At 52.5% G+C, this 13,744-nt stretch overlaps 1 protein-coding gene across 2 annotated transcripts in view; it reads left to right on the top strand.

The window, feature by feature from the left end:
- The window catches only part of ITGB5 (integrin subunit beta 5), a 117,248-nt gene that overhangs the window by 78,368 nt on the left and 25,136 nt on the right, over positions 1-13,744 (top strand). For both annotated transcript variants that reach the window (XM_072725445.1, XM_072725450.1), the window contains exon 10: positions 6,026-6,455. In XM_072725445.1, coding sequence (XP_072581546.1) covers positions 6,026-6,455 — 430 coding nt within the window. The remainder of the gene's footprint in view (positions 1-6,025; positions 6,456-13,744) is intronic.

The raw sequence follows: 13,744 nt of genomic DNA, 5'->3' as shown, positions 1-13,744 counted from the left end.
GAAGGTGTACTTTATTCTAGACAGATACAAAATAGGAATAGAATTAATCCTGGACTTATTTAGCAGTAAGTAATATTTTACCCATACATGAACTATTTGGGTGGGGAAAGCTTCGTCTCACTAAAAAGGCACTTCTGATAAAATTTTATAGTTAGTACTTGTCAGATTTCACAATATATTTATGTTGTCTTGACCGGTTATAATGATGAATCAGTTCAGGTGATTTTTTTGAAAAGCACGGAAGCCTAATAGTCACAAGGTTTAAAGAGAGGAGTTTTTTTGTGTTGTTTTGTTTTTGTTTTTTTTTTAAGATTTTATTTATTTATTTGAGAGAGACAGAACATGTGAGCAAGAGAGCACAGCAGAGGGAGTAGCAGGGAGAGAGGGAGAAGCAGGCTCCCCATTGAGCAGGGAGCCCGACTCGGCTCGATCCAAGACCCTGAGATCATGACCTGAGCCGAAGACGGCTTAACCAACTGCACCACCCAGGTGCCCCTAAAGAGACAGTTCTGGAAAACAGAAGGAGGCAGAGATAACCAGGGGAATGGACACAGAAGTGAGTTCTTTAGATCTGTGGGTAAATGTCTGGTGCAGTGTGTCAGGAAGGCAAAAAAGCATGAAAAGCACCCAAACAAGGAGCCCTTTACCTGGAGAAATAGGTGCAGCGGGCCAGAGGTGAGAAAGAAGATCCACAGCACACACACGAGACACCTGGGTTTCAGGAAAGTCCTTGACAAGGTCTGATGGTGACCTTACGAGTCAGATAATCATGTGAGTCGATGACAGCACAGTTAGGCAGACTCGTAGCTGAGGCAACTTGCTCCCTAAAAGTGTTAGTAACGTCAGCTGGAGGAGGACCTGCGTGAGGTTCCACGTTCTCTCATCTGTTCGCGGTCACTCCTGGCTGCAGTTGAACTCACAGAAGACCTGCTTATCAAATGTGAGAAGGTCACAGAACTGGAGAACGCAGATTATCTCATCACACCGGAAAACCAAGGTCTAAAATCACTCTGAGCATTCAGCTGGCTTGAAATCATAGGGCTGATATCTTGCATTTAGCTCAGAAGATTAACAGGGTAGAGGAAATTCGGTTTGATAGTGATTTTTAAGAAAGAATCTGACAGATTCTGATCCTCAGAGGCTTAATGTTGAATGAACAATGTCGCTTAAAAAAAAAAATAAAAAGGAAAAAATAAAAAAAGGAAAAAGCGCCAGCTGAGGTCGCGTTAACAGAAGTATTCTGAAACCCCGGAGAGAATGGATCCTCTCTTCTTGGTGTGGGTCGGACTGCTTCTGCAGTTCTGCATTCAGTTCTCTCTCTCCTCTCTCTTTTTCAAAGGACGAGTGAGTGACAAGCAGGTGTCACGATGAATTGTCTGGAAACCAGGAAGGTCAGAGGAACTCATGTTTGTTGATAATAATGATAATCCGTAGGTTTCTTTTGGGATGCAAGAAACTCAAGCAGTTTTTACTGCCTTCAGCAAACACGGGAAAGTTGTTTCGAGACTCTTGGGGCCCCTCGTGGGCTCGGGAGGCATGTGCAGTTAGCCTTAGGAGCCACGACGAGCTAGCTCTCGTTCCCCCACCGCTGCCCTATGAGGACAGGTGAGAAGAGCGGAGCCAGGGCTTTCCAGCTGTGATGCTGGTACCTTAGACCACCTTTCCCTGGCCTCTTGATGGCTGTGATTCTGATCTAGCGTATCTGCTTAAAAGGGTTCATTTCAGAGCAAAGTATGACAACAAAGAAGCACCCCTCCATAGGGAGCATCATTTATTGAGAGCTTTTATGCGCCTTCCCTCATTCAGTGCACGCACCCCAAGGCTCGGGGGGCTGCACTCATTGCTGCTGAGCATCCTGAGCTTTGGGAGCATGACAACCTGCCCCAGATCCCCCAGCTAACGAGCGGTGGACTTGCAACTCAAGCCAAGGTCTCCTGACTAGTCCTCCTGACCGTGGAGGCAATTACACGAGTTGTATAAACCCCATTTCATGGGGATTTACCATGACCGCAGCTTCCTCTGCTTCCTGCAGCACCTGTAAGGTACCCATTACCCTCACTTGATGTGAAAGACTGTGGCTCCAAGGGGGGGACCCGAGAAACTTCCCAGAAGCCCTGCTGCTGTTGAGCCATGAGCACTCAGAGTCAAATCTGTGTTCTCCCTCATGCACTTGGGAAGTAAATCTTCCTAGGAAGCCCCAGGTGGCATCACTACCACTTACGGACAGACCCCCTCACGTACAGATTTTGGGTTTTGCTAGGATAACTCAGGAAACTGAGACCATTGGCCAGAAGATGAAAAAGGACTTTAAATGGCATTTTTTCCCCCCACAAAAACAAAACAAAAAAAATCTCGGTTGTATTGGGATGAGTTGTAGAGGATCTGAAATAGGGACAGAAGAAAGGAGCTTCTCCCACACTCATCGCCCTGGACAGCTCTTCCCCACGGGTGGTCAACAGCCCCCTTTGGCTCAGAGGGAGGCCCCCAGGGTGGCTCACTGTCCAGTGTTGTCTTGCTGTCCAGGAGGCCATGGGCGTCACATGGCCCCTGGCTCTACTGCAGGGGCGGTGGGGTTTTCGTTTTCTGTGGATGAAGACAGATTGGCACAAAGCAGCAGCCACTCACCCGTCCCTGGACATGCTGCTGCCCCCAAGGGGGAGGGTGGCTGGAGTTGAGGCTGCAGAGGCAGGCTTGGGCCACGCAGGTAGGACATAGGTGCCAAGCTAAGGTATCTGGCCGTTACTTGGCAGGTGCCGTGGTTTGGGGAACGGCAGGAGGCAGGCGGAAGAGCTCAGGAACTTACCTGGAGATTCGGGATTAGGGAAAGCGGTCAGGATATCCCTGGGTCTGGTCATAGGTGAGGACATGGCCTATGGGGGTGTGTGGGGGTGCAGCCTTGGGACAGCTGGGTTCAAGTGGCAGCCGGCTGAGTCTCACCCCCTTGTAACTAAAGCTTCTGCAGAAACGGTGGCGGGGGACCAAGCAGAGGCATTATGCTCACTTCCAGCCGGAAGCTGTGGTCTGGTGACTCTCCTGCATCCTCTGGGTTAGGAGATCTCTCAGGCAGGAAGCAAGAGAGTTAGTCCGGGGCGAAAAGAAATCCGCCTTAGATTAAGCCTTGGAAGTGTCAAATCCAATGAGGTCCCCTTCTCCAGTGATTTCAGTTTTTTTTCCCTGATTTTCCTCCCCGGCTCCCAACACCAGCCAGTGCTGACTGAGTGGGCCTGGCCACTGGGAGTTGGCTTTCTCATGAGCTGACTTTGACAAATCAGTATGCAAGGGGCCAGCCGCGTAGCCCGCACTAACACCCGGCACAAAGGACCTAGTGAGCCCCATCACAGGCTTCCCACAGCGTCCCCCTCTCCTGTCCCCTCCTTTGGGGCTCTGTACCCCATGCCCATGCCCAGTGCTTTGTTTCAGCGAGCTCCTGGTGGACTTGGCATCGGTACAGCCCCCGGTTTGGTGGGTTTGGGGCGGGGGCTGGGCAGCCCTTTTGAAAGCGTGGGTCAGGCCAACAGCCCTGTGGGGAAACTGGGAGCATCCCAATGAGGCTTAAATAACAAGACTGGACGGGAGGGAGGCCTGCTGTGTCCATGACCTTCCTCTGGAATCTCGGAGTGGGAGATGGAGAGTCTCCAGGAACTGGGGAGCCTTCAGTACCGGGTGAAGTCCACAGTAATCAGGAAAAAGTCTCGTTCCAGCTGCTTGACAGACTCTGGATTCTTTCCTGGTCCCTCCGGGAAATGGACTCTGCAAGGAGGGTTAGCAGAACGGATGGACTCGTTGTTCCTAAAGGAATTTTTATAGCATCCCTGTGCCCGGCAGGACCTGCGAGCCCCAGTGGCTGAACTAGACGGAGCCCTTGTCTGGTTATCAGGTGGCTGGCCGCACGCCAGGCTGCGTGGGCCCGACAGCTGGGACGGGCCGGCCGCGGGCTTGGCTGGGGAGGCCCCAGTCCTCCTTACTGCGCCCGCCAGGCAGGCAGCGTGTGAGCCTTCCTGTCCGCGCAGCTGCCTGCCTGTGCCGACGCGGGGGCTCCCCTGGCTTCTCCACTTACTCCCCGGCGAGCACAGACACATCGGTAAGACCGGGGACGCCTAGTGCTCTTGTTACTCTGTCCCTTGATGCCCGCAAGTTTGCCTGGGGGCAGGCGATGCTCGCAGACACTCCTCCCAGCTTTTCAGTCATTAAACCCCTTTGGCTCGTGATCTCGGTTATCCCTTTGGAGCTTATTCCACTTCTGACGCCTTTGGGAGGCCAGAACTTTCCATTTAACGAGGCCCGCACGGTTGTAGCCTTGGGGGCTCGTGGCCCTGCGCAAGTCATGGCTCTGTCCGGAGGGACGGATGTTCACCTCCACTTTCTCGACAGCTCTGTGGGTAGCTTCCGACAGGCTTCCCACCTCTCTTCTGTCTGTCGGTGTGGGTCATCTCTAGCCCACGGCCGGGAGGTTTGGAGACGCCTCGTCACCACCTTGGGGATCACCATCTCGTGGTCCTTCCAGTTAGCAGGGCGGCCTCTCCCTCTGTACCCGGATGTGGACACTGAGCATCTGCTGCATCCCCTACGTCCAGGGGATGACGTGCCAAGGAGAGCCCAGCCCCACCCCACAGCGCTAAGCTCCCCCACCCGCCAGCCGTGTTTTCCCTCTAGTGAGTGAGAAGGCCTCATTTTAGGCCCTGTGACCGAGACCCGGGTGGGGATGCCCAGCACAGTGCCTGGCGCAGGGAGGCATCTGACACTCAGGAACTATTCGTGTTTGTTGTCATTAGATGGATTTCGGTTCCCGGGTGGGTCCTCATCTTGCTTCCTTACCCAAGAGCCCACCGATATACCTCAGGTCCTTGAAACTTGGCACTGAGCTTGCTTCTGTCCATTTCTCCCTTCGCCTCCTCCTACCGTCTGTGTAGACCTGGAGGGTGGGGGTGGGGTCATCCCAACCATCTGCAGCTGGTTGGGCTCTCCGGCGTCCTCTGACTCTGGCTGTTGGTCATCATCCTCAGTGCACCTGTCCAGCAGCACCTCCTGGGACGCCCCTTGGCTGACCCCGCTTCCTGGATGTCTGTCGTTGAGGCCCCTGGAGTCACGCCTGCTGCCAAGCAGGACTGTCCCCAGGGCCGGGAGAGCTGGGTCTGCCCTCCTGCTCAGTCTCCTCTGTCCCCACCCTGGGGTGTCCCTGGATGTCACAGAATCTGAGGGGAGGCCTTGTAGAGTTCGTAAAGACCCCAAAGTGATAGGGATCTGTAGAACCTTTAGAAAGAACACGTTTTCAGTGTTCTCCAAAAAGACACGTTGTTACCTAAGAGTGGCCAGTAAAGCCAGTTATAGATGACTTTTTAAAAAGAAAAGAGATTTTATTTATTTATCCATGAGAGATGCAGAGAGAGAGGCAGAGACACAGGCAGAGGGAGGAGCAGGCTCCATGCAGGGAGCCCGACGTGGGACTCGATCCCGGGTCTCCAGGACCATGCCCTGGGCCGAAGGCGGCGCTAAACCACTGAGCCCCCCGGGCTGCCCCACGTGCTTTGTTTAAAGAGAAATAGTCTGTCCGTGTGCGTGGCGTGTGTCGTCTGTGATGACTTGTCATCTTCTGGGAGATGCAGCTGTGAGGACCAGTCTGAGGGAGAACTGGGGCCGCGTAGCCTTTGGGTGTGTCTGCAGGGAGACAGACCCTGTGGAAGGGACCCAGGGCCCTCCCGTCCCTCGTTGGGGGCGCAGGTGCCAGGGTCTGGGGACGCCTGGCCCGTGAGGTCAGGGCATGTCCAGCTCGGGGCCTGGCACAGAGGACGTGGCCAGAAGGGATTTATGGGGTGCGTGACTTTCATCGCGGGGAGGGGGGGCTCAGGATGAAGGGGAAATGCAGGGGGGCGCCCCCCCATGACCTCAGGCCAGGCTGCGTGCCCTCTGCGGGCAGGGGCCGGGACACCCCAGGGTGGCTCACCCGGGCTCCTGGGTGCTGGGGAGGGGGCGTTGGTGGGGGCCCCGGCCGGCCGCGCCCCAGCGTCTGCTCTCTCCCTCCACGCAGGCGACCTTCGAGGTGGCGGCGGAGGCCCGGGGCTGCCCGGGCGGCCCGGCGGCGGCCGCGTTCACACTGCGGCCCGTGGGCTTCCGGGACAGCCTGCAGGTGGCCGTCACCTACCGCTGCCGGTGCGGCTGCAGTGCGGACCCCGAGCCCGACAGCGCCCGGTGCGGCGGGAAGGGCACCTACGTGTGCGGCCTGTGCGAGTGCCAGCCCGGCCACCTGGGCAGCAGGTGCGAGTGCCAGGAGGGGGAGAGCCAGAGCGGCCGCCAGCACCTGTGCCGCGAAGCCGAGGGCAGGCCGCTGTGCAGCGGGCGCGGGGAGTGCAGCTGCAACCAGTGCTCCTGCTTCGAGAGCGAGTTCGGGAAGATCTACGGCCCTTTCTGCCAGTGTGACAACTTCTCCTGCGCCAGGAACCGAGGGGTCCTCTGCTCAGGTAGGCTCCCCACCAGCCCGGGCCCCCCTAGGGCGCACCCCCCTCGGCAGGGCGCCCTGTCTGACCACCTGCTTCCCCCCCGGGAGAAGGCGAGGGCAAGCCCTGCCTGCCACCGGGCCTGGGAGGGGGGACCAGCGTGTGGGACACGGCAGCAGGCCCAGCACCCGCCACGTGCCTGTGGACCCCCAGAGTCAGAGCGGTGGGCTGTGCGTCCTCCAGGACTTACTGGCACAGCATTCCTGACAGGTAGGTGCTTAGTTTCTTCTTGATTGCCTCCCGGGACGGGGATCTCCCTGGGGCCGGGAGCGGTCCTTCCCTTGTTAGACATCGCGTTCTTCTATCGCTGCTTTGACCAGTCGCTGTAGACTTAGTGGCTCAAAACAACACAAATGTGTTCTGTTACTGTCCTGAGAGTCAGAAGTCCGAAGTGGATATCATTTGGGTAAAATCCAGGTGTCAGCAGGGCTGCGTGCCTTCCGGAAGCTCTGGGGGGGCGGGGGGGAATCCATTCCCTTGCCCGTCCCGGCTTCTAAAGGCTGCTCCTAGCCCCTTCTTCCGTCTTCAAAGCCAGCAGCGTGGCATCCTCAGACCTCTCTCGGAGTCTGACTTCTGCTTTGTTGTTCCCTCTCTGTCTCTCTCTCTCTCTCTCTCTCTCTGACATTCTAGCTCGCTCTTAGAAGAAGCCTTGTGATTCTCTTGCACCCACAAGGGTGATCCCAGAGTCTCCCCATCTCGAGATCTTTGACGTCATCGCTCCTGGGTTCTGGGGATCGGGCTGCGGGTTGTCTCTGGGGGTCATCATTCTGCATCTCCCGCAGACACGGTTTGGAAGTTTCTTTTTGATTGAGCAGAAAACTGTTTCTCAGTAGTTTCCACCCGCTGATTCACATTCTGGACGCCCTCCTCCATATGACAGCCTGTCAAACCTCTGAAAATTCCTCAAGGTTTCTCTTTTCTTCCTTTTTTTTTTTTTTTTCGGGTCTGTTCTCTTTTCTTTCTGCGCTAGACACCGAGTCTCCCCCCCCCACCCCCCTTCTCAGAGGGCTCCGTCGTTGAGCGTGCTTCTCAGAATCGAGGGTGTTATTTGTCATCCTGGAGAGCGAGGGCCCAGCCCACAGTTCAGCCAAACGTTTCTGTGATCTGGGCGTTCCACTTCCATTAACGCACCCTAACAATATGCCCACTTTCCTTTGTCTCGTCTGTGAAACAGCACGTGATACTGTTGAGCTGTTTTTTTTTTTTTTTTTTTTTTAGCTTTGCTACCAAAAGCTGAAGGTTTTTGTTTTTTGTTTTTTGTTTTTTTTAATTTTTCAAATGAACTACAACCAAGCCAAGCTTCTGTGGTGTCATGTTTGAGCACTAAAGTTTTTTCATGTAAGCGTAAGACTTTCCATGGATTCTGGTTCTATTACAGTTTGGCCGTTCCCCATCCTGGGAGTTGCATTCTGATGAGATACAGTAAAATCGTGTCTCAGGGGGTTCATTCCATCCAATACCAGGGCTGCCTGCGAATCCAGGGAGTGCAACAACCTTAGGCAGGATTGTAGTTCCTCTGGCTGTGTATGCTGTTGTTGTTGGGATTCCTCCCTCGAGAGTGGGCTTCCAGCTGGGACGCACTGATTTGAAAAGGAACTTTGAGTATAGGAGGGAGGATAAAGCAGAAACATGGGACGCAAATCAGAGCATATAAATGACCTGTCGGGATGCCTTGGTGGCTCAGTGGTTGAGCATCTGCCTTTGGCTCAGGGCATGATTCTGGGGTCCCGGGATCGAGTCCCACATCAAGTTCCCCACAGGGAGTCTGCTTTCCCCTCTGCCTATGTCTCTGCCTCTCTCTGTGTGTCTGTCATGAATAAATAAATAAAATCTTTTAAAAAAAATAATAAATGACCTGTCATTGTGAGAGGAATGCCCATCCTTCTTTGGAAGGAGCAAGTGTTGCGAGTGGCCCAGACGTGGGTTTGCAGGGGAGGCCAGTCCTGGGGCTGACCACACAGGGAGACAAGTACGAGGATACCTGCGGGAGCGGTGAGGCCAGCATGGTCACAACTGGGATTGCTCCAGAAAGTGCAGGCCATGTGACTGTCATAGAGGAACGGAAGGAGGATGTCACGGGGAACGTCACAGGTGGAAGAAATTAGGTTTTGATATGCTGAGCGTGCCACAGGGATCTGCTCTTTTCTCTGTCAAAGTGAGGATAGATTGGGATTCGCTGGATGGCTCTGAGTTAGCAGAAAAAGTGCTTAGGGTCAGGCAGTCCTGAGTCTAAATCCCATATCACCGCCTGCTGCTTGTGTCACTTTGGGCTTCGAGCTCCTGTGAGCAATAGAGCACGTGCACACGGCACCTAGCGCTCGGCCTGGGATAACAGGACTCACTGAGCCCTTGGTCCTTTCTGAGTCAATGCCACCCCCACTGGCCAGTGCAAGAGGGGCCATCCCTTCCTTCCCCTACCACCCCCCCAAACCCCACCGGCCCCATAAACTGCCAGGCGTTGCCTCAGGGGTTCCAGCATGGTGAGTGGCCTCCCAGGCCCTTCTAGTCTCCCATAAAAGCTCCAAGGAGCCTGGCAGTGTCTATAACTGGCTTACAGCAGTGTTTTTTGTTTCAAACATATTAGCAAATAGTCTCATGAAACTGTCTCTCCTTTCTCCTCGGGGGCCAGGAACAGTCCTCTGCTATGTCTTTATCCAGAAGGCTGCTCCTACCATATTGTGTCCCTATTGCCAGGGAGCAAGGGCTTCCAGGTCAGATGACGTGTGCAGAGTCCGTCCTCCTAATTCATCAGCCTGCTGCCCTGTGGCCTCCCTCTCGTGCTTTTGGGTTTCCTGCCTCAAAATGGCTCATCGCCCTTCGTTTCTGCGTTATTTTGAAAACTGAAGAAGAAAGACCTAGACGTGGCACTTGGTAGGAGACAGGGCCCAGCGCGCGGTAGATGCCTCCTCTCCTCCCTCAGATGTTAACATTTCTCTGAATACAGCACAGGGCCTAGGGGTGCAGGGCACCCTTGCATTTCAGATTTCCACCCCGGGGGGTTCTCTCCCTGTACTCCGTATGATCCGAACAACCCTGTGGTCCTGGGAGACTCTCACTGGTCCCTGGGTAGAGAGCAGGGAGGCTCTCGACGCCCCGGAGGCTCCCCCACGCACGGTGTTTCACGTCACTAACTTCTCAGCATGGCTGGGGTGGCGTGTCCCCCCCCCCCCCCCCCCGCCATTGGAAAAGCCATGCACGTTCACAAAAGAAAATTGGAAAACTGATTCGATCGATAGTTGTCTGGTCAGTCCTTGCCGACTGCCCCCTTCTTGGTGACCAGGGTGAGTGTGGACCACCTGGTGCTCCCGGAGGAACTCTCCCCGCACTGGTTCACACGCGTTCCTTCCAAAACCGTGCGCTCGGTCAGATAGCTGGAGAATCATCCTGAGGTTTGGAAGAGTAGAAAGAAGTGAAATAAATGGTTCATAATTCCGTCGATCATACTTCAAGAGGTTAGTATCTTGCCTTCCAAACTCTTTCTTCTAAGTGCACAATTTCGTGTCTTGCTTCTTTGGGGTAATATTCTATCCTAAGCAGCTGTTAAGCTTGAGTGACTGTAATACCTCATTGATCGGAACACTTTGGCTCTCCTGCCAGCGCCTTCCCACGTACCCTCCCCACCCCACCCCTTCGCTTGAAAAGCGACAACTAGTCAAAACGCGAAGCTCTCCAAGTCTTCGTGGGGAAAACAGTTTCTGGAATGAGGTCACTGTTGTGTTTGATTATTTAGGAAGGACGTAAGACAGAGCGTAGCAGCTCCTCCGGCCGCGTGTCTCCAGCACCGAAGCTGGCGGCGGGGACGGGGCGGGAGGGGGGTTCCAGCCCCCCAGTGCCTTGGCACGCGGGGTGAGCTTGGGGCTCCCGCTCCGGAACCGTGCCCGTGGGTTTCGAGTTCCTGGACGGCTGTGATGTTTGGGGTTTTGTGGGCGAGAAGTCTGTTTCCCGACAGCCCCTCTGGTCTGGAAGGTGCTGACTCAGAGGCTGGGGAGCCGCTGACTTCAGCGCTCTCCCACGGTCCCCCCCCTGCCCCATCCCCGCAGCCTGGCCCGCAAGGGGCCCCGTGCTGGGGTCAGCCTCCAGGCCGGGCTGCGGCCGAGTTGGGCACGTCCTGGAGAAGCTCCTTCCACTTCTCTCTGGTCCCTCAGTCAGAGGCTTAGAGCCCCTTGTCCCGTTGCCCTCCCTGGCCCCAGAGAGGACCAGGGGGGAATGGGAGACAGTCCCGGTTTGTAACGTGTCACGTAGCAGGAAAGTCAGTAGAGGAGCAACCAGACTAAGGTCCATCCTCAGTTGAACAGCTTTAGTTACTACTTTGGGGGCACATTCTCACGGGAACGTGTATGCACTCGGGGTAGCTCTGTTTCCCTCTGGATTCTAGAAGCAACAGAACCGCAGACTGTCCCTGTGTGTGCAACGGGAGCTTTTCGGAGCCATCGTGAGGGTTTCTGTTCTTCTGGGTCTCATGAAGCCTTGATCTCTCAGCATCCCTTCTTGACCACTGGAGCAGGAGAAGTAGGACATGTCTGTTTAATTGCTCTTAGTGTAATAGAAGATTATTGCTCAAACTTTGTTCTTTGTTGCTTACCATATGCAAACACTGCATTTCCTGGGATTTGAGGTACTCCTTTGTGGTAAGCTGTTGAAACCACGCTCAACTCTGAAGCTTCCAGCACTCTGCGTAGTTCAGATGACTGCACTGGGGTACAGTGAATAGCTCGCTAATGGTCAGCCTACTTCTTGGGTTTTTACATATTGGGAAAACATAAATCAAGCAGGATATGGAATTTTTTTTAAAAGATTTTATTTATTTATTCATGAGAGACACAAAGAGAGAGAGAGGCAGAGACACAGGCAGAGAGAGAAGCAGGCTCCATGCAGGGAGCCTGATGTGGGACTCGATCCCAGGACCCCGGGGTCATGACCTGGGCAGAAGGTGGCACTAAACGGCTGAGCCACCCGGGCTGCCCAGAATATGGAATTTTGAACAGAGCCCTTTTGGTCTTGTGACCACAAGATCCTAAAAGTGAATCTAAGTAAGCTCTCAAAAAGTTTACTTTCTCTAATAGGCTATTTGGTCAGTTTTTATTTTATCATTTTATTTTATTTTATTTTATTTTATTTTATATTTTATTTTATTTTATTTTATATTTTATATTTTATTTTATTTTATTTTATTTTACTTTTTATTTTATATTTTATTTTATTTTATATTTTATTTTATTTATTTTATTTTATTTTATTTTATTTTATTTTATTTTATTTTATTTTAAAGATTTTATTTATTTATTCATGAGAGACACAGAGAGAGAGGCAGAGACACAGGCAGAGGGAGAAGCAGGCTCTGTGCAGGGAGCCCGATGTGGGACTGGACCCCGGGACTCCGGGATCACAACCTGAGCCAAAGGCAGACGCGCTCAACCACTGAGCCACCCAGGTGTCCCACATTTTCTTTTTAATATAGATTTTTGTATAGATGTATAAATCCTCTAGTATGTGGCAGGCAATCAGAGGTTAAGGGGCATCAGGAGTTCTCTCCCAAACATAAAAAAAAATGGGGAGCGATGGTAGTGGCATCATTTCCAGCGGCCAGAGCCAGCCTCCAAGCACAGGCTCTGGGTCTGGGCTGATGGCTTCCAGAAGGCTTCACGAGGCTCTGTGACACGTCTCCAGTTACAAGTCCCTCTGACATTAAGGCTGGTTTTAGACTCCCTGATTCTTGCCAAATGAAACACCTCCTTTGGCAACAGTCACCCAGCTATGTTTATAAAAGTATTTCTCGCCATATTTATCCTGTTTTCATCAGAAATGTGATTTTCACCCTCAGGATAAGTATCCTGGTGGCCATTCCTGGGTCTGTGATCTCAGTTGTACTTTTCTGCCACCGCGTCGAGATTTGCATACTTCATAAATGGCTTGTTACAGGACCGTGTTGAATGCAAGTCCACAACACAGGCTTTGAAAGGTGCCTTTTGCCACAATGAGATGCCACCTCACACCGGTCAGAATGGCTAAATCTCACAGGTCAGGGAATGACAGATGTTGGCGAGGATGTGGAGAAAGGGGGACCTTTCCGTGCTGCTGGTGGGATCGCAAGGTGGTGCAGCCACCCTGGAAAACAGTGTGGAGGGTCCTCAGGAAGTTGAAAATAGAGCTACCCTATGACCCAGCAATTGCACTGCTGGGGATTTACCCCAAAGATACAGATGTAATGATCCGAACGGGTGCCTGCATCCCATTGTTCATAGCAGCAATGTCCACAATAGCCAGACTGTGGAAAGAGCCCAGCTGTCCGTTGACAGATGAATGGATAAGGAAGATGTGGTGTAGACACACACACGCACACACACAATGGGGTACTCCTCAGCCATCAGAAAAACTGAAATCTTGCCATTTGCGAGGATGTGGATGGAACTAGAGGATATCATGCTAAGCAAAATAAGTCCGAGAAGGACAACTCTATGATCTCACTCATCTGTGCAACTTAAGAAACAAAACAGAGGATCATACGGGAAGAGAGAGAAAATTAAAACAAGATAAAATCAGAGAGGGAGACAACCTGAGGGTCGCTGGAGAGGAGGTGGGCGGGGAGATGGGGTAACTGGGTGATGGGCATGGAGGCCGCGTGATGTAATGAGCACTGGGTGTTATAGAAGCCTGATGAGTCACTGACCTCTGCCTCTGAAACCAATGATACATTATCTGTGTATTAATTGAATTTATTTATTTATTTTTGAATTTGTTGTCTTTCATACGTCTATAGTCCTCATTTGTCTTTTTTTTTTTTTTAAAGATTTTATTTATTTATTTATTGATGAGAGACACACACACACAGAGAGGCAGAGACACAGGCAGAGGGAGAAGCAGGGTCCATGCAGGGAGCCCGACGTGGGACTGGATCCTGGGACCCCAGGATCACGCCCTGGGCTGTAGGCGGCACAAAACCACTGTGCCACCGGGGCTGCCCTGTATTAATTGAATTTAAATGTAGAAAGAACAATATCAGAAAACACACATACACAAAAGAAATATCCCATCAGTAGAGACTGTCCAGGTAGTTTTTATTTATTTGTTTGTTTGTTTGTTTGTTTATTTATGTCCAGGTAGTTTAGATACATGAAGGACTTTAAAATATCAATTTTGCTAGCAGTTTTCTCCTTTTCAGTGCCCTGCTTCTTTATGATTGCTAATCCAGATCATAGGGGGAAAAAAAATCAACCTCCATAAATACAAGGCGTGTACGATGAAAAAAAGGACAG

Source organism: Vulpes vulpes, chromosome 1 (genome assembly GCF_048418805.1).
Source record: "Vulpes vulpes isolate BD-2025 chromosome 1, VulVul3, whole genome shotgun sequence".
Lineage (NCBI taxonomy): Eukaryota > Metazoa > Chordata > Mammalia > Carnivora > Canidae > Vulpes > Vulpes vulpes.
Note: the sequence above shows the minus strand (reverse complement) of the source record. Positions and strands in the feature narration are given on the sequence as shown.